Source organism: Acinonyx jubatus, chromosome B3, assembly GCF_027475565.1.
Source record: "Acinonyx jubatus isolate Ajub_Pintada_27869175 chromosome B3, VMU_Ajub_asm_v1.0, whole genome shotgun sequence".
In the NCBI taxonomy this organism is placed as follows: domain Eukaryota; kingdom Metazoa; phylum Chordata; class Mammalia; order Carnivora; family Felidae; genus Acinonyx; species Acinonyx jubatus.
In genome coordinates this window covers 3,192,945-3,217,684 of record NC_069386.1, presented here as the reverse complement: position 1 = coordinate 3,217,684, position 24,740 = coordinate 3,192,945, and the positions used below count along the sequence as shown (strand labels likewise).

At 37.5% G+C, this 24,740-nt stretch overlaps 1 protein-coding gene across 6 annotated transcripts in view; it reads left to right on the top strand.

Moving 5' to 3' along the window:
• Positions 1-24,740, top strand: part of ADAMTSL3 (ADAMTS like 3) — a 350,744-nt gene that overhangs the window by 111,446 nt on the left and 214,558 nt on the right. For 5 of the 6 annotated variants that reach the window (XM_053223471.1, XM_053223476.1, XM_027068223.2 and 2 more), the window contains one exon: positions 22,904-22,949. In XM_053223471.1, coding sequence (XP_053079446.1) covers positions 22,904-22,949 — 46 coding nt within the window. Of the gene's footprint in view, positions 1-22,901; positions 22,950-24,740 lie in introns of those variants that run through there. The other variant, XM_053223475.1, reaches the window with a different exon arrangement.

Below are 24,740 nucleotides of genomic sequence, written 5' to 3'. Positions count from 1 at the left end.
ATCTGAGCCCTATTTTTCATCCAGGCATTCACTGATCAATGAGAGGTAGAAAAGCCAAGCAGAAGGCAGTTACAAAGAGGCTGAGACGGTAAGCAGATTTATTGACAGTCTCATGGTCCTGGGACATAAAAATTGGGGTTCAAAGCCCTGGTAGACACCTCAGTGATAAGCTGGTATCCCTGAAGAACTGTACCCTAAAAGTAAGGGGAAAAACCAGTTCTAATTAGACTAGATGTTGCTAAGACTAAAACTTAGTCTTGAATGAGCTCAACCCCAATTTGAGTGATAAAATTTGTCACTATTCCACCTGCCTCCAAGAAGCTTTAAAAAAGACCCTAAAATACCCTGGAGATTACATGGATTTTCATAGATCATGCCCATAATGTAATAAAATTACCAGTCTTACCATGAGACAGGATCAAGATGAAAAACAGAATAGAAACAGGTACCGGAGCTGTTGGATCTATGTGTTGAAAAACACGACAAAACAAAAACGCTGTAATAAATGTGTTTGGTACGAATAGATGACAAAATACAGGATCTTACCAGAGAACTGGGATCCATGAAATAGCATCAAATGGAAATTTGAGAACAGAAACATATGATAACTAAAATTGTGAACATAACCACAGATTAGAAATAACAGAAAAGAGGGGCGCCTGGGTGGTTCAGTCGGTTGAACGTCCGACTTCGGCTCAGGTCACGATCTTGCGGTCTGGGAGTTCGAGCCCCGCGTTGGGCTCTGGGCTGATGGCTCAGAGCCTGGAGCCTGCTTCCGATTCTGTGTCTCCATCTCTCTCTGCCCCTCCCCCGTTCATGCTCTGTCTCTCTCTGTCTCAAAAATAAATAAACATTAAAAAAAATAAAAAAAAAAAGAAATAACAGAAAAGAGTATAAAACTATGCTGGCTAAATTATAGAGGGGGGAAACACAGAAAATAGAATAAAGGATATATGGTATAAGGTAAAAAAGTCCGAAGTATGTGTAATTGGAGTCCTAAAGGAAAAGAAATGGGCATAGAGTACAAATATGATTTGAAGAGTTAGTAGCCGAGAATTTCCCAGAACTTCTGAAAAAAGTTACTGCTCTGTAGGGATCAAGCCACAAATTGATGCAGCCCTGAAAACCCCAAATAGAATAAATACACATTAACCCATTATAGTAGAAGAAAGTCTTAAAATAAGTCAGAGAGAAAACACACATTATCTTCAAAGGAGCAAAAATCAGGTGACTGTAAATTGTCATCAGAAGATAACGAAATGACCTGCTTAACGTCTTGAAAGAAAATAACTATTAGAGTAGAATTCCCCATGAAGGAAAAGAGCCTTCAAGTGTGAAGGTGAAATAAGGTATTTTCAGGCAAACAAAAACTTTAGAATTCTTTGCTACTTGAACTGTGCTAAAGGGAGTTCTTCAGATAGAAGGAAGGTGACCCCGTCTGGAGAGTGGAAACTCAGGAGGAAATGAACAATTGAGAACAGAAATATAAATGAATACAAACCATTTAAAGTAATAATAGTATGTTTTGTGGGGGTTTAAGTATATGTAGAATAAAAAAAAAAAACAGGGAAACCATACCATGAAATTTGGGAAGGGGGTAAATGGAGTTAAAGTATTCTAATGTTTTTGAATTGCCTAGAAAGTCATAAAAGTGACTAACATTTGACATTTCAAAGTCACGGGTGCATCTTGTAAGTTTTAGGGTTACCATTAAAAGCCTAATAAAAAATTCTATAACTACCAACCAGCTGTCATAGAAATAGAATAATGGTAAAATGTTTGGTTGATTCCAAATAAGTCAAGAAAGAAAACTCAGGGAGAGAAGATGGAATACGGAGAAAGTGTGACAAATAGAAAACAAACAGCAAGGTGGTAGATGTGAACCCCTGAATATATCAGGGTTTATATTAGATGTAAATGGACTAAGTCCAGTTAAAAGATAAAGGCTATTAGAGGTAAAACACCAATATCATACGCTGTTTACTAGAGACAAACGTGAAGTGTATGGACACCCAACGACTGTAAATAAAAGCACAGGAAGAAGCCATAATGTGACACTAATTAAAAGAAAATTGGTAACGCTGTACGGGTATCAGACAAAGTAGAAACTAAGGAGAAGAAGCATTATCAGAAATAAATCTTTTGGAATAGTAAGCTCAAGCCGTCTTTGTAGGGAAGTGTATAGCCCAGAATATACATATCAGAATATACATATCAGGGTTGGCTGAAAACAATCAATGGTCTAAGCTTCCATTTAAACAATAAGAACATGGGGCGCCTGGGTGGTGCAGTCGGTTAAGCGTCCAACTTCAGCCAGGTCACGATCTCGCGGTCCGTGAGTTCGAGCCCCGCGTCAGGCTCTGGGCTGATGGCTCGGAGCCTGGAGCCTGTTTCCGATTCTGTGTCTCCCTCTCTCTCTGCCCCTCCCCCGTTCATGCTCTGTCTCTCTCTGTCCCAAAAATAAATAAATGTTGAAAAAAAAATTAAACAATAAGAACAAATCTGGGGCGCCTGGGTGGCTCAGTCGGTTAAGCGTCTGACTTTGGCTCAGGTCATGATCTCGCGGTTTGTGAGTTCGAGCCCTGCGTCGGGCTCTGTGCTGATGGCTCGGAGCCTGGAGCCTGCTTCGGATTCTGTGTCTCCCTCCCTCTCTCTGCCCTTCCCCTGCTCGCTCTCTCTCTCTCAAAAACAAACATTAAAAAAATTTAAACAAGCAAATTTTAAAAAATAAGGATATACGTATATGCGCGCGTGTGTGTTTTATTTCTGAGTCCCTCTACTCCAAATAACAGGGATCTGGATTTTTGGTCAGAATGTGATCAAGTCCCTAGTTAATTCAGTTCTGGATCTCCATGGGAAAAATGCCCTTTTGTCTGGGTAAGAATCACTGTTCTAGATGTACTGCATCTTTGGGTCAGTATCTCCATACTGAAAGATCAACAGGAAGCGTGGTTGGACGGCATTCATGGGAAGGAATATTGCCTTTCTGCTAAATGAATTTCTTTTCTATGATTTTCGTGGCTTGCTTTTATTTGGAGATAGTATTTGTGGTACCTATACTTTATGTAACCTTTCCAGAGTACCCTAGCCCGTGTAGGCACTGAGATATCACAGGGACCTCCATCTAGTGGGATCTTAGGTGTCTTTTGCTAGTTACCCCCATCCTGTTATTTGCAAGGAATTCTGGCTACATCGTCCACTTTAATTTAGTGGGTAAAGGTAGGTTCTCACTTAGCCTCACTTTTATGTACAGTGAATGGTATATTTGTGCACCCCCTTTAAATTGTTAATTTTTTTAATGTTTATTTATTTTTGAGAGAGAGAGAGAGAGATAGAGCATGAGTGGTGGAGGGAGCGGAGAGAGAGGGAGACACAGAAGCTAAAGCAGGCTCTAGGCTCTGAGCTGTCAGCACAGAGCCCAACGTGGGGCTCGAACTCATGAACCATGAGACCATCATCTGAGTTGAAGTCAGATGCTTAACCGACTGAGCCACCCAGGCACCTCCACCCCCTTTAATTCAGACTTGCTTACATTATATCTTGAAGTTCCTGGTTTGTGTATAGCCTCTGTGAATTTCCACGTATAATATAGAGATGCCCACTTATTAATGTACTAAGGTGGTCATTTCACTAGGCATTTTTAAGGAAAGGAATTCAATATATGTGCTCAGATTACTATTTCTATTTAAAATCTTCCTCTTTTTTTCTTATGTTTTTGTCTGAAATTTAACCTCTGGTAATTTGGAAATTATATGTATATATTATATATAATATATATATATATTATATATAATATATATATTTTGCTGCCGATGAAATTGAAGATGTTTGAAAGCCATATTTTAATAATTACTTTATAGCTACCAGTGCCAATGCCAACAATAAAATAGGTTTTTTTCTGATTTCTCCCTGTACGGACGATGAATATTTTATGCTTTTCCGCTTCACTTCCACCTCTTGGGTTTTGTCGTTATTATTTGAGATTTTACATTTCAGTGTATTGGCACCAGTATTTTGCTTTATAGCTTTTCTTTTATGATCATATTTCAGACCTTTGTTGAAACTTAATTGTGTGTGCATGCGTACATTATTTCAGTGCTCATTATCTGTCTTTGTAGTTTCTTCATTTTGAATCATCACTTTGTTGGCAGGGATGTGTTTTGAGCAGTGCTTCTGGAATTTTAATGTGCATATGAATCACCTAGGGATCTTGTTAAAATATAAACTTTGATTCAGTAGGTCTGGAGTGGGGCCCAAGAGCTTTCATTTCTAACAAATTCCCAGGCGATGTCAATGCTGCTTGTCCATAGACCACACTTCAAGCAACAGGGCTTTATAGCCTTTTTAATTTCGAGACAAAGCTGTGGGTCTTATACTTTACGAGTCCTGATGTATCTGAAAATGTCTTTTTCCTGCTTTCACACATAAACAGTGAATGGCTTATTTGGGTATAAAATACCCAAGACACAAATTTCCCTTCTCAAGGCCCAGAGTTCTTTTTCCATAATGTTTGGTGTCCGTGTTGCTGCTCATAGACCCCTCAGGCCAGCTTGGTTGTTGTTTTTGTTGTTGTTGGTCTTTGTAGATAACCTATTTGTTCTGTTTGGCGGCCTAGAAAAGACTTAGGGTTTTTTTTTTCCTTCATAAAGTCAAGAATTTTATAAGATTGTGTCTAGCTCTCACTCTTTTGAAATTCATTTCTCTTTGGCACATAATAGCTACTTGTGCAGATTTTCATCCTTATTTATTGGAGGAAAATTTTTCTTCTATTATATCATTCACTGTTGGTTCTTGCCCCTTTGTCCTGGCCTTCCTGACCATCAGTTGTTTCTGTCTGTGTTCCACTTTTATTGCGTTCTCACCAATCACTTTCATTGCTTTTTTCTTTAAAAAATTTTTTTAATGTTTATTTTTGAGAGAGAGAGAGAGAAAAAGACAGAGACAGAGAGACAGAGCATGAGCAGGGGAAGGGCAGAGAGAGGGGGAGACACAGAATCTGAAGCAGGCTCCAGGCTCTGAGCTGTCAGCAGAGCCCGACGTGGGGCTCAAACTCATGAACCATGAGACCGTGACCTGAGCCAAAGTTGGTCGCTTAACTAAGCCACGCAGGTGCCCCACTTTTTTCTTTTTCTGTATATTTGAGAGCGATTTTTCAAGATCCTTGCCACTTGAATTTGTGTGTGTGTGTGGGTGTGTGTGTGTGTGTGAGAGAGAGAGAGAGAGACAGAGACGGAGAGAGAGACACACAGAGAGAGAGAGACAGAGATCTGTTGACTTCTAATTTTTAAAATGCTCCTGTGGCATATTTCTTACCTTACATTCTTTCCTTCACATTAAACCTGGTCCTTTTGTGTATCAGTTGCCTTAATCACTTGCATCGCATCAGGCAGACTTTTGTCTTTTTTTTAAGTATGATGTCTGGCTAGTTCATACTTAGTGTTCAGGGTCATCCTCATTTAGGAAGTCTATTTTGATGCCTTGCTGTAGCTTTGATGTTTGTCTTTTGTGCCTTTTAAATTGTTGGCAAAAAGGATTCCTTTTAGGGAAGGGTCAAACACTTCCCCACTCCAATGCCTAACGTAGTATCTGATGTAATATTGGGACCCAAACAGTGCTAAGTGAATGGGTGGGTGAACGTGAGCTCACTATCAACTTTTTTTTTTTTTTTTTGGTCAATGATCCTTCTTTCTGACTAAAGCATCTTTTTCTCCTTTTCCTGGTTGACACATAGCCGACCTTGAAAACGCCTTTGAATCCTCGTTTCTCCCGTTAAGCATTCGTTGGCAATCCCTACCCTTTCCTGGGTTATGTGCACCTCTTCGGTGCTTCCTTGGGATCTTGTGAGTGTTTTTATGAGAGTGTTTCTTCCACCGTGTTGTTTTATTTTTCTGTTCTCCACAGTCGAGACTAAACTGAAGTTGTGTGGATTGTTTCTTTCAGCCCTTTACTTTACGTTCCGTGTTACTGCTGACATATATTGGAAATTTAGTAAACTTTATTTTACAAATAAATAACTGAATTAATACATCCCAGGGCTGATTTAGAAAAAAAGCCTGTTTGACTATAGTGCAGGTCTGTGGGATGGGGAAGCGTGGTTCATGTGGTGAAGAATATTGACAGCTGTGTTGGGGAATATGGACTTTTTACAGTGAGATTTGTAAAAAAGCTTTTACATGTTTATTTATTTTTTCAGAGATGTACAGGAATATAGTTTAAACAGCCAAATAGCTCATCTAGGCTTGAGGTGAAAAGCAACAATCTCCTGATCCCCTTCCTGCCGTTGTTTGATTCCCCAGGGGCGGCTGATTATTTTTATATTTATTCTCAATTCCTAACGCTTCTTTTGCAACTTCTTGATTGTTCAGTTGTGGGCATTATCTCTTAGATTCTTATTTCAGAAGATGCGGAATTTAGCAATCTTTCACATTTCTTGTTTCCGGACTGTGCATGTACGTACGTTCGCATGCACACACACACGTGCAAATACTCTCTTTTAGTTCCTCGTCTCAGTGTCATGTGCAGCTTTGGCTAGACCACTGTTCAGGGTTTAAATTATTACAACTTATGGGGGCACCTGGGTGGCTCAGTCGGTTGCGTGTCTGACTTCGGCTCAGGTCATGATCTCACAGTTCATGGGTTCAAGCTCTGCAACAGGCTCAGAACTGACAGCTCAGAGCCTGGAGCCTGCTTCGGATTCTGTGTGTGTGTGTGTGTGTGTGTGTCTCTGTCTCTGCCCCTCCCCTGCTCACACTCTCTCTCTGTCTCTCAAAGAAAAAAAAAACAAAAAAACGCTAAATAAAATAAATTATTACAACTATGATCTTTCTACTACTCACAGCTGAGTGATGTAAAATAGTATGACTATTTTTCCTTTCCGGAGTGTATTTTTCTTTTCTCTAGAATCCAAAATTGGCTCATTTGTTTTCTTAGTTTTGTACATTTTTATCACTAATTAAAGAAAAATAGTTATTCGGATTTTCACTCATTTTTCTCACATTCATTCTCTTTCATCTTCTTTCTCTTGGATTTCCCTCCTGGAGAGTTCCTAACAGCTTTTTAAGCTGAGCTAGTTGCCTCTATAGCTAGGAGCTCAGGGTGTCCTGCGTTTCATCGTACTGTCATCCCGGGAACGCCATCCACCTCTCTCCTGGGTTACATCTCCTGTTCCCCAGTCACTTCTCTCTCTTTTTCTCTCTCTCTTTTCCCCCTTAACTTCCTCCTTCTTTTTAATTAGTACATTTTTCAGGAGCTCCCTGGATATTTGAAAATGTCTTTATTTTACTCTCAAAGTTGAAGGATGACTTTCGAGAAATAGGATTATATAAAAATTATTTTCCCTTAGAAACTCAAAGGCATTGCTTCACCGTCTTCCAATATACAGTGGTGATGTTGTGACATCCGAAGGCATTCTGATTTCCTGTTCTTTCTTCCTCCTCTCTGGATGTGTAGAGAAGCATTTGTCTCCTAGTTCTCTGAAATGTTATCATGCTGTATCTTGATGTGGGTCTGTTTTGGTCCGTTGTATGTACTCACCATGGATCCTTTCACTATGAAAATTTATTCCTTTCAGTCTTGAATTATTTCTTTGATGATTTCTCCTCTTCATTTTTTTCTGTTCTCTTTTGTTGAAACTCCTATTATTCATATATTAGATTTTTTATTTTCTTCTCTTTGTTCATTTGCCCTATTTTCTGGGAAATTTACCTAAACTATTTTCCAGCTTGACAAGCATTCTAAATGTATATGTAAATGTATATATACATATATAGATATACACACACATACACACACACATACATATGTATATATATATTCTAGAATATTCTGTATATTATATATAGAATATATGTTCTATATTATATATATATATATATATATATATACACATACATACACACACACACACACACATATTCTCTCTATGTTTTCTTTTTCTGAGATATTTTTTGTTCCTTGAGTTAAAAAGAATATAGCATTCTGTCCCTGATTTCCAGATGCAATATATTTTCTTTTATTTCTGAGTATATAAATAGACTTTTTGAGGACAAAGTTTTCTTCTCACATAGCCTTAGTTCCTTCCAAATCACGGTTTTCTATTTCATGTATGTCATTGTGGTTCATGTTAGAGACTTTTGTAAGATTTCCGGTGATCCTTATTTGTTCATATTTAAGAAAAATAATTGTGAGCTTGATTGTAGGGGGTGTGGCTAATCTATCTTATTACCTAATGATGCTCTAGGTGTTTTATTTTGGGCTGGTCTGTCTTGTCAGATAAGGATCTTTTTTTTAAATGTTTATTATTTTGAGAGAGAGAGAGAGACAGTGAATCCCAACCTGTTAGCACAGAGCCTGATATGGGGCTTGATCTCATGAATAATGAGATCGTGACCTGAGCCAAAACCAAGAGTTGGACCCTTAACTGACTGAGCCACCCAGATGCCCCCAGACAGGGATCTCTTGATTCCAATAGTCTGGAAACCAGTGGAGCTGAAAACTATGGTCTTAGCACTAAATAGATGCATTTTTAAATTTAATCCTTGTTTTCAATATGGTTACCTTTGCCCTTAATTGAACCCAGTTATCTCTCAGTCTGGAAAACTTTTTGTTTTACTGTCTTTAGATAATAACATGCAGCATTTTGCCAAAGTAAGGAAGGAGAGCTGGGAGTCTAACTGCTCCTTGGGCAGACTTTCAACGAGTTTTACTGTTTTTGGCCCCAACTTTATCCCACTTCCAGAAATATCTGATGTGCCTTTTCTGGAGCCTTTTGTGAATTCTGCAGAGCAAATTGAATTGCTTTTAAAAATTCCCCACTGCTGTCTTTGGATTTTCTTTCTTCAGTCTGTGAAATCCAAACATATCCTTAATATGAAGGAATATGTAGCTCCATAACTATTATGGAAATTGAATTCATAATGTAAAAACTATGTACCCCCAAACAGTCTCCAGGCCAAGATTGTTTCACTGATGAATTCTGCCAAGTGTTTAAGAGGAATTTACACCAATTCCACATATTTTTTTCCAGAAAACAGAAGAGGAGAGAATACCTCCCAATTCATTTTATGAATATAGTATCACTCTGATATCAAAACCAGGTAAAGACGATACAAAATATAAAGCTACAGACCAACATTCCACATAAATATAGGTGTAAAAATTATTAACAAAATACTATCAAATAATATTTAGAAATGTATAAAAAGAATTATACACTATGACCAAGTGGGGTTAATTTCAGGGATGTATGGCTGGTTCAGTATTTGAAAGTCAGTCATTGTAACCAACTTAGTTATCAAGCTAATGAAGAAACATTCAAGGTGCCTAGGTGGTTCAGTCGGTTAAGCATCTGACTTTGGCTCAGGTCACGATCTCATGGTTCATGGGTTTGAGCCCCATGTCAGGCTCTGTGCTGACAGCTCAGAGTCTGGAGCCTGCTTCAGATTCTGTTTCCCTCACTCTCTCTACCCCTCCCCTGCTCTCTCTCTCTTTCTCTCTCTCTCTCAAAAATAAATGAACATTAAAATTTTTTTTTAAAAAAGAAGAAAAACTTCATAGAATCATATCAGTTGATGCAGAAAAAGTATTTGATAAAAGTCAACACCAGTTCATGATAAGGAACTCTCAGAAAAATAGGAATGGCGGGAGCTTCCTCAACTTGATAAAAAAGTATCTAAAAATTATACTTAATACTGTATATTATGATTGATGGTAAAGACTCTCTAAGATCAAGAATAAGGCAAGAGAGTCTATTTTCACCACTCTGGTTCAACCCAGTACAATAAGGGAAGAAAATAAAAGACGTATCAGTCCAAAAGAAGAAAATGAAACTGTTCTTATTTGTCTCTGTAGAAAATCTCAAGGAATCTACAAAATAATCCCTAGAACTAAAAAAGTGAGTTTGTCAAGGTCAGAGGATGCCAAATAAACATACAAACATCTATTTTATTTTTCTTGTTAGTGATGAGTACATAAAAAGTGAAATTAAAAATATAATACTATTTACAAACACTCAAAAAAAGTTAAATGCTTCGTTGTAAATCTAACAGAATATGTACAGGACTTGTATGCTGAGCACTGCAGAGTTCTGAGGAAAGAAATCAAAGATCTACACTAACGGAGAGGTTATGTTCATGGGTTGGAAGATTCAACATAGGAAAGATGTCAGCTCTCCCCAGATTGATTTACAGGTTTAACCTAATTTCTCTCAAAATTCTAGGAGGATTTTTTGTAGATTATTCTAAAATAATTATTCCAAAACAACATTATTCTAAAATTTATATGGGAAGGCATAGGCCCTGGAATAGCTAAAACAATTTTGGAGAAAAAAAAACAAAACAACAGAGTAGGAGGATTCAGTCCACCTGGTGTAAAGTCTTATTATATAGCGACTAATTAAAGCTGTGATATTGTCAGAGGGATAAACATACAGATCAGTGAGAGAAAATATTTGCAAACCACCTATCTGACAAAGGACTAATTTAACTTAAGAAATCTTAAAAATCAATGATTAAAAAAACACACAATCCAGTTATAAAATGAGCAAAGACATAAACAGATGTTTCACCAAAGAGGATGCATGTATAGCAAATAAGGACATGAAAAGATGCTTACCATCACTGTCTATTAGGGAAATGCAAATTAAAACCACAATGAGATATCATTACATACGTTAGCTTGGCTAAAAAAAATAGTGACATCTTTAGATGCTGGCAAGGATACAGGGAAACCATATCACTGATACATTGGTGATGGGAAAGTAAAATGGTATAGTCACTGTGAAAAACAGTTTCTTTAAAAAGTAAACATACAACCCATCAGGAGTACTCCTGGGCATTTTTAGCAGAGAAGTGAATACTGTGTTCACACAAAAACTTGTACGTGAATATTTATAGCAGCTTTACTCATCCAAAAAGAGGAAATAACTCAGATGCCCTTCAGTGAGTGAATAGTTAGAGCGGGGTGCTTTCATACCGTGGAATACTATGCAGCAATAAAAACAAATGAGCCAGTGATACATGCGACAACCAGAATGAATTAACACAGAAATTGCTGAGGTAAAAAAGCCATTCTCCAAATGTTGCAAACTATGTAGTATTCTTAAAATAACAACAATAACAACAACAAATAGAAACGGAGAACAGATTAGTAGTTGCCAGGTATTAAGGAGGAGGTAAACATGAGAAGAAAGAAAGTACTACAGTTATAAAAGACAACTTGAAGGATCCTTGTGGTGATACAGACGTTCTATATTTTGACTGTATAAATGTCGGTATCCTGATTATGTTATTGTTCTATACTTTTGCAAGATGTTAACATCTAGGGAGATAAGGTCAACTGTATGTGGGATCTCTTTTCATTATTTCTTACAAATGCATGTGATTTACACTTATTTTTAAATAAAAGATTTAATTTAGTTAGAAAAAAAAACTCCTAGAAATGCCAGGTAAAATAGAATATAAATCTTTTAAAAAAATAATAAAACCTAATGAAGAGTTATTCCATGTTCATGGATAGAAAGACTTAATAATGTGAAGATGTCAGTTCCTCCCAACCTGGTCTATAGATTCAGTGCAATCCCAATCAGAATCCCAGCAAGTTATTTTGTAAGATATTGACAAACTGATTTTCAAATGTATGTGGAGAGGCAGACCCAGAATAGCCAACAAAATGTTGAAGGAGAAGGACAGTGTCGGAGGATTGACACTGTCTGATGTCTAGATTTACTATAAAGCTGCCATAATCAAGACAATATGGTATTGGTGAAAGAATATTAAATAGATCAGTGGAACAGGATAGAGAGCCCAGAAATAGATCCACATACATATAGTTAAGTGATCTTTGACAAAGGAGCAAAGGCAGTACAATGGAGCAAAGATAGTCTCTTCAAAATATGGTGTGAAACGACTGGACATTTTCATACAAAAAAACCAGAATTTAGATACATATTTGCATCATTCATAAAAGTTAACTCAAAATGGATCATCATATACATAAATATAACACAGAACTATATTCTAGAAGATAGCATAGGAGAATATAAGGATGACCGTCAGTATGGCAATGACAATGACTTTAGATACACTACCACAGGCACTTCAATTGAAATTAAAACATTCTGCTCTGCAAAAGACAATGCCAAGAGAATGAGAAGGGAAACCTCAGACTGGGAGAAAATATTTGCAAAAGACACATCTGAAAAAGAAATATACTAAGATCTGTAAAAAGATTTTCTTCAACGGTAAGAAAATCGACAACCTAATTGAAAAATGGGCCAAATTCCTTAACAGGCACTGCACCAAAGAAGACATACAGATGGCAAATAAACATATGGAAAAATACCACCCATCATATGTCATCAGAGAAGTGCAAATTAAGCAACAGTGAATCACCACTACACATCTATTAGGGGGCTAAAATCTGAAACACTGACAACACCACACGCTGGCGAGGATGTGGGACAACAGGAACAACACGGTGGCTGGTGGGAATGCAAAATGGTGCAGCCACCTTTGAAGGTGGTTTAGCAGTTTCTTGCAAAACTAGACATACTTTTACCACCCTAGCCAGCAGTTGCACTCCTTGGTATTTACCAAAAGAGTTGAAATCTGATAGCTACTCAAAAACCTGCACACGGATGTCTGTAGCAGCTTTATTCATAATTACCAAAACGTGGAAGCAACCAAAATGCTCTCCAGGAGAGGAATGTATAAACAAACTGTGGTCCATCCAGACAATGGAATGTCATTTATTGCTAAAAAGAAATGGGCTATTAAGCCATGGAAAGACATGTAGGAACCTTAAATGCATACTCCCAAGTGCAGGCAGCCAATCTGGAAGGCTTCATACTGTGGTTCTAACTGTATGACATTGTGGAAAAGGCAAAACTATGGAGACTGTGGTTGTCAGGTGTTGGGGGTGGGGAAGGGAAGGATTGGCAAGGCACAGAGGATTGTTATGGCAGTGAAAATGCTCTCTGTGATGCCATAATGATGGATACATGTTGATATACTTATGTTCAAACCTAAACCTACTGGATAAACCTCAAGAATTAACCATAACATAACCTATGGACTTCGGGTGATTATAATGTGTCAATGTAGATTCATCAGTTGTAAATAAGGTACCACTCTGGTTGGGATGTTGATATTCAGGAAGCTATGCTTATGTAGGGGCAGAGAGATGAGTATGGGACCTCTCTGAACCTTCCCCTCAATTTTGCTGTGAACCTAAAACTGCTTTAAAAAATAAAGCCTTCTCACCAACAGTGCTTGAAGTTTCCTTTTTCTCCACATCCTCGCCAACACTTGTTGCTACTTGTATTTTGATTTCAGCCATCCTGACAGGTATAGAGTGATATCTCTTTGTGGTTTTAATTTGCATTCCCCTCATGATTAGTCGTGTTGAGCATCTATCCAGTGTGTCCGCCATCTGTGTGTCTTCTCTGGAAAAATGTCTATTCAGGTCCTCTGCCAATTTTTAATTGGATTATTTCTTTTTTTGGTGTTGAGTTGTGTGAGCTCTTTATATATTTTTGGAATAAGCCTCTTCTTGGGTATATCATTTGCAAATATGTTCTCTTATTAAATAGATACCCTTTTTGTTTTTTGTTGACGGTTTCCTTTGCAAAAGCTTTTTATTTTTTTGCGGTCCCAGGAGTTTAGTTTTGCTTTTGTTTCTCTTTCCAGAGGAGACATATCTAGAAAAATATTTCTATGGCTGATGTGGAATGCTAACTGTGCAGTTACTGTAGAAAACAGTGTGGATGTTCCTCAAAAAAATTAAAAATAGAATTACCATATGATCCAGTAATTCCATACTGGGTGATTTACCCAAAGAAAATGAAAACACTAAAAATACTCCTCTGTTTGTTTCAGCATTACTTATAATAGCTAAGATATGGAAGCCACCCAAGTGTCTATCTATAGATGAATGGCTAAAAAAGATGCAGTACATATAAAAATAGAATAGTACTCAACCATAAAAAAGAATGAAATCTTGCCATTTTCAACAACATGGATGGAGCAGGAGGGTATAATGCTAAGTGAAATATGTCCATCAGAGAAAGACAAATAGCATAAGATTTCATTCATGTGTGGAATTTAAGAAACATAACAGACAGAGGAAAAAGACAAAAACAAAAACAAAAACAAAACAGACTCTTAAGTACAGAGAACAAATTGGTGGTTGCCAGAAGTGAGGAGAGTGGGGGATGGGTAAAATAGATAATGTGCTCCTCCTGGTAAGCATTGAGTAATGTACAGAATTGTTGAATTGCTCTATTGTATACCCAAAACTAATATAATGTTGTATGTCAGTCAAACTTGGATTTAAAAAAAACATAACATTAAAAGTTTTAATGAAAAAGTGAAGGTGAACCTACAAGAAATAAAGGAAATCAACAGAACCAAAAAAAACCACAGAGGTACCTGAATGCCAGACCAGTCAGTGCATACCTGATTCTATGCCTACGTGGAAAATGGAGAGGGGGTCTGTTGGTCTCCCGAACTCAGGCTGTTGAGTTTTAATTCCTTCATTTTCACAAGAGATCAGGTCTTGAGTGTATATGAGGCACAGTGTAGGAACTCCAACCATAATATAAAGGCAGGACTTTTGAAGTCCATATGTTTACTAAAAAGATGGACTAGGACCCCCCCAACCCTGCAAAAAAAAGGGGGAGCCATATGCCAGCATAGAGAATTTTAGATTCTTGGTTTTAACACCGAATTTAAAAAAGTTTCCACTTTGGAACAATAGACCTGTTCTTCCAAGAGTTTGAGGTACATGTATATTGATTTACATATATCAGGTATATTGAATTAATGAATATATCCCATATTATTGTGGAAGCTTTGAGGTGAGAAATTAATGTGAAAAGTGGTCTTGTAACCCTTGATAGTATGAAGCTACTAGCGGTAGTAAAAGATATGGAGGGACAGACCACCAAGGCAGACCATATGGGATTCCTATTCCTATCAGTAGATCCCTGATTTAAGATTAGCTTGCAATCCTAAAATACATAATACAAAAGGAAACATTTGCCATGAGTAAGCACCATCAAGTACAGCATTGATGATGTAAGAGAAAAATTACAGTTATCTAAATCCATGCAACTTTTTTAATAATTGAGAAGAAAAATTTAGCAAAGTAGAAATAGAGGTGTGCTCTTTTGGTCTATGGTAGATATCCTCCTTCCGAATAAAATGTTACTGTACTTTCTCTGATATTAGGTATAAAATAAGGATGCTTGGCTGTCATTGTTTATATTTGTTATTGTATTTGAGGTCCCAGTCAGTGTAATAAGGCAAGAAAAAGAAATACAAAGTATTGGAAATACTTATTAGTATAAGAATTAGAAAGGAAGAAATAAAGTTCTCATGATTCAGAGACTACTTGATTGTCTAAGAGAACATGTAAGAATATCTCCACGTTAAAAAAATAGGACTAATAAGGGTCCCATTACTGGAAACAAGATTAATGTACACATAACAACTGTATTCTTGTACACTAGCAAGAACCAAGAAAGCAAAATTTCAAAAAGATGCCATTTATACTACTAACAAAATATAAGGTACCTTGTAAAATATTCAGTAGATGTACAAGACCTTTTTGAAAAAGTTAAAATCTCATCTAAATAAATGGTGAGATGTAATATGTTCATAAATAGAAAGTCACATCATAAAAATGCCAACTTTCCCCCTAAAATTAATCTTTAAATTAAGTGTAATACCAATTCTAAGAATCAAATGGAGGGGCGCCTGGGTGGCTCAGTCAGTTGGGCGTCTGACTTTGGCCCAGGTCATGGTCTCATGGTTCATGGGTTCAAGCTCCGCATCGGGCTCTGTGCTGACAACTCGGAGCCTGGAGCCTGCTTTGGATTCTGTGTCTACCTCTCTCTCTGACTCTCTTCTGTTTGTGCTCTGTTTTTCAAAAATGAATAAATGTTTAAAAAATTTTAAAAAAAGAATCAAATGGAAATGCAAAGGTAATGAAAACAGTTTTTCAAACCACAGAATGAGCAACTTGCCCCGATACTAAAATTTAAAATATTTAACTACAGTAGTAGCCAAGGCACAAATAATAGCAAAATGTAATGAAATATAGCAAAATGGAGATGCAAGAAACAAAAACATGCATATATAGAAGTTTGCTATATATTAGAGGTGGCATTAAAAATTTGTGGAGAAAGGGTGGATATTCAATATATGGGGATCACCTATGATTATTGATATACAAAGGGAAAATATTAGAAAATGTCAATGCACATAAAAAATACATTCTAGGTTTGTTAGAGTCTACGTATGAAAAGCAAAGCTTGAAAATATTTAGAAGAAAATACCAGACAATGTCTTTATGATCTCTGGGTAGTGAATTATTCCTTAATGAAGATACAAAGAGTTTAAGTTACAAAGAAAAATATTGATAAATTCAAGCACACTACACAAGCACTTCTGTATCATAAAAATGTACTATAAGCCAAAAGAAAAGCCTAGAGTAGGAGGCTCTTGACAGTGAATATAGCCAATAAGGGACTAGTGTCTGAAATATTTAAATAACTTCTACTTAACAGTAAACCAAAACCAAAGCTGTAGAAAAATGAAGAAAGGATGTGATGGGAAACTCTGCATCATCAAAAACAAATGACAAAATTAACCTCATTACCAAAAAGATGCAAAAGAATACAAAGTGAGATATTTTATGTTCTTCGTATTGGGAAAAAACTTTATAAGTTTTTAAATGCCAAATATTGGGGTGCCTACGTGGCTTTAATTGATTAAGCATATGATTCTTGAGTTTGGCTCAGGTCATGATCTCATGGTTTGTGAGTTCAAGCCCTGCATTGGACTCTGTGCTGACAGTGTGGAGCCTGCTTGGGATTCTGTCTCCCTCTCTTCTTGTCCCTCCCCTGCTTGCTCTCTCTCTCTCAAAATAAATTAAGATAAAATAAAATAAAATGCCAAATATTGACCTAGGCATGTAAAAGCTAGAACCTTTTTGTGCTACAAACTGGGGTGAAAATTAGTATTCTCACTTTAAAGAGCAATTTGTCAATATCTAGTAGCAGTGAAGATGTAAATGCCCACAACAGGGCGGTCCCACGCAGGTATATATCCCAGAGAAATACGTGCAGATATGCCTAAGGTGGTTGTGTGAGATTGCTTATTGCAGAATCTTCAAAAACTTTAGGAAAATTGATCAATAGAAAATAAAAAGAATTGATAAATTAATGGTGGTGTATTTATACATTGGGTTACTATGGAACCATAAAAACAAATAAATTAGAGTTGCATCTATCCACGTGGATATTTTCAAAAACATAGTGTCTATAAAAATTTTAAAAATCAAGCTGTGGAAGATTATGCACACTGTGATACCATTTACTTAGTTGTCCCTGCAGAGGGAGGCAGGGAAATAGGATTGAGGAGGATTGGCAGAGAGCATCCCCCGTATTTGTAATGATAGATTTCTCAAAAATAAATCCAAAGAGAGGCGCCTGGGTGGCTCAGTCAGCCGAGCGTCTGACTCTTGATCTCAGCTCAGGTCTTGATCTCAGGGTTATAAATTCAAGTCCCTCGTTGGGCTCCACGCTGGGCATGAAGCCTACTTTAAACTAAGATAGATATGTAGGTAGGTAGGTAGGTAGGTAGGTAGGTAGGTAGGTAGGTAGGTAGATAGATAGATAGATAGATAGATGATAGATGCCTACTATAGATAGATAAGATGGGTGGATGATAGATACCTACTATAGATAGATTAGATAGATAGATAAATAAGCGATAAATAAATCTGAAGAACACGTTAAGAAATGATGAAGCTTGCTGGTGTATGTATGAGTTTGTATCATTCTTTTATTGTGGGCTTAAAACATTTCATAATAAAATACTTGTAAGAACACAAAACAATTCAACCCTAAATATTGCTACTATGTTTTGAGTGCCCATCTCCAAAGTAGTACTTGCTTATTTTTTTCCATTTTTTTAAGGATTTTAATGTTTGGGTTTTTTTTTTTTTAGTTTATTTATGCACAAATCTTAACCTGTATTCTGAAACTTGCTCTTAGGCCTGAGAATCTCCACATTTGTTTATTCCCTGAGCTCATCTAATTTGAAAAAAATAGGTCCGGCTAGAAAAGATCCTAATCAAATATTAAAAAAATTAAATGGGGGGCGCCTGGGTGACTCAGTTGGTTAAACACCCAACCCTTGATTTTGGCTCAGGTCATGATCTCAGAGTTTGTGGGTTCAAGCCCCATGTCAGGCTCTGTGCTGATGGCACAGAGCCTGCTTCTCTCTCTGTCTGCCCCTCCCTCTATCTCTCTTAAAACAACAACAAAAACAACAACAAACAAACTTTAGAAAAACATAAAAAAAATTAAATGAGAGAATTAAATATAAGATAAATGCATGGCAATATATGTCCTGTTCCAGCTTGGTTCCTGGTATGGGGCCAGGCCAATGGCACACCCACTCATTCCGTGTCTTCCATAAGAACTGGGGACAGCAACGTAATTTCTCTGCATAAAAATTAAATTTGCAGCAGATTTGTTACTAGTTCACTCATCCCTGCTCCCCGTCTTTCAGGAAGCATCAAACTAATCACTCGTGACCCACTCACATATTAAGAACTTTTACTGTCGTTCTGGAAGTACTCCGAGGTGATTGAGAAGGAAACCTCCTTCCCTTGGAAAGCTTATCAGGTCTCTTTATCCTAGAACAGCCTTAGAGAGTTGTTAAGTCTTCATGAATATTGAGCTCTGTGGTCAGTTTTTCTTGGAAAAGGAATATGGAGGTGGTTACATACAAAATCAAACAAAAAGCCATCCCAAAGCTTTTGAAAGCATTTCAGTGCCTTCTGTTGTTATCGGGGCACTTACTGAAATTCATGATTTAGGGAAGGGGATGAATGTGGCTCTTTTGCTCATTTGTTTTTTGTGGATAATTTTTTTTTCAGACTTTGATTATATTTAAATACACAGTCATTTCTTTTGCACTGCAAAGCGTGCCCCAGCCAGAATGTCTGTCTTGCAGAAATTTGTAACTTGATATTCTAGTCAACTGCCAGTCATGGGGAACACAGATTTAAGTTAACTACTATTTAAAAAATTAATATATTTTTATTCTTCAGACACATGCTTCTCAGTCTTTAAGACACTAGTGTTTGAGTCAATATATCATCAAATGAATGTAATAAATTATCCTGCTATAAACTCCGGGGAAATTTTATTAATGTTTTTAATGTATCCTCATGTGGAATCAACATATGTTTTTTATATATTCATAAATTTATGGCTTCAAAAATCTCCAATTTCAGGGTGTTATGAATGTTGTAATGGATAGAAAATACATAATTGTGAAATGATGTTCTTGAATTTTCATATACTCCTGATAACCATTAGCTCTTGCATATAATAATTAGAATGAAATTAAAAACTTGGAAGCAATATTTCTGTAGCTCAGTTGCTGCAGGCCAAAGGAATTATTTCCAGAATAAGCTGGCAGGTTCCTGCTTGGGGAATTAGGACTCCAGTGTCCTTAACTTTAAAATAACTTGCATTTCATTTTATGCCTGTTTCATAAAGTGGTGATTCATTTTCATGCTAAATTGTAACCAAAGCCACATCAATAGAGACCAGTCAGCGAGTTTACTGTGTGCTAGGTAGAACATTAAAAATGTTGGCCAGATGGTTGGGTTAAAAAAAAAAAAAAAAAAATATATATATATATATATATATATATATATATATATATATATATATATATAAAACTACTGGGTTAAAAATATCTATCTATCTATATCTATCTATATCTAGATAGATAGATAGGTAGATAGATATAGATATAGATATTACTACTGATGTGTTAGGGGAATTCAGAGATAGTGTCCCTGAATCTTTATATCCATATCCTGGTACATAGTACTTCCTGGTAAGAAGTTGCTGGAGAAGGATGAATCCAGAATGGTCCTTTATATTTTGAGAATTCATGCGGTAAAATGCTCTCTCCATACCATTTTCCTGCTGTTGTGGTGGGATTTGTAGTGGAGATACACTGATGTTTCACATGTAGATTTTCAGGCTCACCAGTTGGGGTACAAGTTCATGCCTCCTGGATGCTAGGCTTATAATCGGGACCGTGGGGTGTGGACCATGACTATATGGGCCACACAGCAGACCTGAGACACAGTCATCAGCTGTTTTCACCTCATAGGCTCTTTCCTTTTAGTTTCAAACTTCTTCTGAAAGTAATTTTGTTTTTCATTTCGATGGCTGAAGTCAAGCAGTTGGGAAAAATGCCTCAGGGATAATTTTTTTGAAGTCCCAAAACGCTTTTAGAGAAAACTCCATGCTTCCTAAGTTTTGACATTTTTTGTATATCAGTATTTAGATCAATTCAGATACTCTCTTAAAATGTATCTTTGCCATTTTCCTGCTCTCTGGAAATGAGAATTAAAAGCTTTTTAGGGTTCCAAGTCAGCATGGTTCAAAAGTTTTGGTTATCACTTCCCTAATCTAGGAGTTGCTTTCCTCATTCGGGGCCTTTCCAAAATAAACAGAGTACTTTAAATTACCCTTTCGCTTTTTCTGTAATTTATTTTCTTCTTTTTTTCCACACATAAAAAGCACAATGAAATAAGTTATGTAAGTACATGACCTTGTGCACTGGCATAGCTGTTGTCTCCCAGGAGAATGGCGTCACTTCCGCTTGACCAAGAGAGAGCCTTCTCCACCCTAATACTCTTTTCCCACCAGCCTCCCAGTGTGGTGCTTCTTGAATATTTAAAGTTTGATGTAGCCTCACTGAAGGTTTAATAAATTTCAGAGCCATATACCTATGACAAGACACACAAAAAAAGGATATAGGAAGTGTTACAAAATACCAAGACTGGATCAGCCTTTTACAGTAACATCTGGGAAGATGTTCTCATCCCAAAGTCATGAGAATTACATTAAAAAGGGGCAACTAATCGGATACCTTGTCTGCCTTCAAGTTCAGCAATTTAACTATCATGTAGATAATGCTTTCGGAGGCAGCTATGATGCTTTTACTTTTCCACCCCCAGACTTCCTCCCATATGCCTTCTCACTTCCATGAGGGGTACATTCTGCAAATGCAACAGAAAGGAACATGAATATGATATGAGACATAAGTGGGGAAGGGGCAGTTTGAGAAGGATGGCAAAGGAAGGAGAAGTGAAAAGCAGGATCAAAAACCAGGAGACACAATAAAATACAAAATAATCACTACGTGAAAAGCAAATGAGTCAGGGGGAGGGTGGATTTGTAAAACCTCATAAAATTGTACACCGCCCCCCCCCCAAAGTGAATTTCACCGTATGTAAATTTAAAAACTACAGGGGGAAAAGGAGGCAGCATAAATAACCATGAAAGGTAATGTTTGTACTACAATATGGATATACTTAATGCTGAGTTGTAGACCTAAAAATGGTTAAGACGTAAATTTGTGTTATGTGGATTTTACCACAGTTAAGAAAATTTTAAATTCAAAACTATAAAAAGTGTAATGTCTGCATAATGGACTTTTATGTAGTTATTAAAAGAATTTCTTCAAAGAATTAGTAGTAAAGCGGGAGGAATGTTTGCTATCTTAGATCAAAACTAATACAAAGTTGAATTAGCAGTATGCTTTCACATCTGTCAGTAAATCATGCAGAAATACTGGATGATTGGATGCCAAAATATGGAGAGTGTAAATCTTGGTGATGGGATTTGGAAAGATCGATTATCCTCCTTTATACTTCTTGGCATGTTATTAGTGTTCACTTACACTTTTTGTAATCAATAAAAATAGAATCGTCAGCGTGTGCCATGAATTGTATATTGCTGAAACAGATTGTGAATCATTTCATATAGGCTCTTATTTAAGCCATACCAGCAAAAAATCAGATCCACTTGGTAAAGATTTCTCTTCTTCTAGGGCTAAATATTTTAAAACAATTGAAATAGTATCAGTTGACTTTTAACACAAGGTGATGAGTGAAGCCTGTGGTTAGCTTTCTTTGCTGCAAATCTGCCATTGAACTGACCAGGAATACCAAAGGCAAAAACACGTAATTGAAAAGTTGGGAGAGGTGACATTAGTGGATCGGATAACTTTAAGGAGTTAATATAAACTATAGACCAGCGAGCGCTGACTGGGGAAAGTTCCTGCCACAGGGAACTTCAAACATCCAAGGAAAAATCTGCTCAGAGAGTGAGTGGCAAAGTTCTAGAACCAGTGGCTGGAGGGGAGGAAACGGTACGCGGTGACCCTTTCTAGAGGATTCTCAAACCTGTATGTGACTTCAGACCCTACAGTACTGGTTTCCCGAGAAAGCCCCCCGGAACCCTATTTCGTAGTATCCATTTAGTAAGGCCAGTAGTCGAAATCAGAAGTGGACGCATCGCCTCAAGCAGATTTCTCGCCGAGATCACCGTATTGATTAGAGAAGGAGGTCACGGAATGCGCGGCTGACTGAGGTTGCTTCAGTGAGTGAGGGGCGTGGTGCCCAAATGCTTCTACCCGTAGTTCAGGTATGCACACACGTTCATTTCAGTGGTCATATGGATCCCAGAGTAAAAACTGCACATAAGTAATATCATGACATGAATTCAGCTCAAGAATTCACTCTCTTTAAAGTGACACTTTCATGAGACTTTTTTGCCCTCCTGATTTTTGAAAGTTAGTTCTTAGAATTTAAACTTTGAATCTCTGAGGTGACATAAACAATAAAAGTTTTATCGGTATCACCTTGTATTTATTGTTCTTCCTTCCTTCCTCCCTCCCCTCCCTCCCTCCCTTCTCCATCCTTCTTTTCCCTTCCCTTCCCTTCCCTTCCCTTCCCTTTTTTCTTTTGTGCTGCTTGCCACTTCTATGAAATCATTTCTTTGTCCCCTTTTTTCCTCTAGGAATTGCGAAGGGCAGAATATTCGATACAAGACGTGCAGCAACCATGTAAGTTCTATAACACAAATATATAATCCAATAAAGTAAGTTCATGTTTTAAGTTAGAATATTATAATGTGTACTGTAAAGCTAATGGCTTCTTGGTACCCTTTGTGGAAAATTTAAGTATTTTTTAATTGACAACAGATTTTTGTATATCTCGTGCTTTCCATTTCTACTACCTTTTGAGGCCATTTCAAATGTATAAACTTATTTGGCAAGTATTTAATAATTTCTGAATTCATCGAAACAATACCTAATACCTGTAAAACACCTTCAAAGTTCAAAGTGCTTTTAGGTACGGTATGTCATTGGACCTTCACACAGTCTCTGAGATGTAGGCAGATGAGGTGTGGTTATTTCTTTTTTGCAAATGAGGGGCCTGGGGCTGAGAGAAGTAAAATTATTTTCCAAGGGTCTCAAAAGAAGAGCACAGACTTGAACCGGTCTCTGCTTTCTTTCCCTGCTCCACACCACCTGTCCTGCCCACTGCAAAATATGTTAAGAGAGCTCTATAGGTGATGCAAGAAAATCCCACATAAGGATGGGTTTAGAAACCTCACTCTTATTGTACAACGCTGAGCACTTAAAAACAAAATGCAAACATTTTGCTTTACAGATCTGAAAATGCAAAATAGATATCAGAAGGAACCAATCCTATTTCCACTTAAAACATTTCCCTTGTTAGCGATATATACCCAACTCAAAATGAAGGGAAATAAAAGGAAACTATGAGAATCTGGAAATCTAAGTGAGATTTGGATTTTCTGTAAGTCCATTTTTCCTCCGTTGGTTGTGATTAATTTATTTAAAAATTTTTACTCACTGGGGCTTTGTCCCTGTCTCTCCCTTCTCTGGCCTGGGCCAGTGTGAGACAGAAGTCCTGTCTGAGTGCTTGTCTTCCGCAGACCAAAACTTTTCCTGGGGGAGCAGCCCTGGGCACACAGTGTGAGTGAGACCTTCTGACTGCGGGGCTCAGCCATGTTTGCGGTTTTTATCAGTGACCAAGCAGAAGTGTTTTTCTTTCTCTTACAGCTGGTTTCAAATTTAAGTGGGAAACATGCACACTTATTTATTGGGCAAACTCCAATATCACTCAGGCCTTGGGCGGCCAGATTGGTGTCCATTATATCCTCGGAGAAATTTTGGGTGACAAGGCAAATAGATTTCACATGTCCTACGACCAGATAGAGGTCCAAGGAATCGGAACACACAGTGTGCATGATGCTTAATTCAATGAGCTGAGGTCCAGGTTGGGGCACCAAAGGCAGAGAGATTGACCTCGGCACAAAGGTGGGCATGTGGATGCAAACCCAGTCTAGCATTGTCTCCTATATAAGCACGTGAATTCATTAACAACCTACGGGTTTTACCTAAGAGGCAGTTAGGTCTACTGCCTTTTGCCTGGGTGCCTATTTTTTTAAATTGTTTTTTATATTTAGGGTTTTTTTGAGAGAGAGAGAGAGAGAGAGAGAGAGAGAGAGAGAGAGAGAGAGAGAGAGAATCTTAAGTAGGCTCTACACTAAGCGCAGAGGCCGATGTGGGGCTCAATCCTGCAACCCTGGGATCATGACATGATCTGAAATCAAGTGTTGGGCGCTCAACCAACTGAGCCATCTAGGCGCCCCTAGGAGAATTCATTTTAAACGCCCAGATCAAGGTGTGGCAGTTTGAGATTTCATTCTTGGGTCTCTGCGTGCGTGCGTGTCTGTGTGTGCTCTGTGCTCTCGCGAATTCCAAGAAGGCATCTTCTTCAACACAAGTGTTACGAGGGTCTGGGAGTGTCGGTCATACAATGTG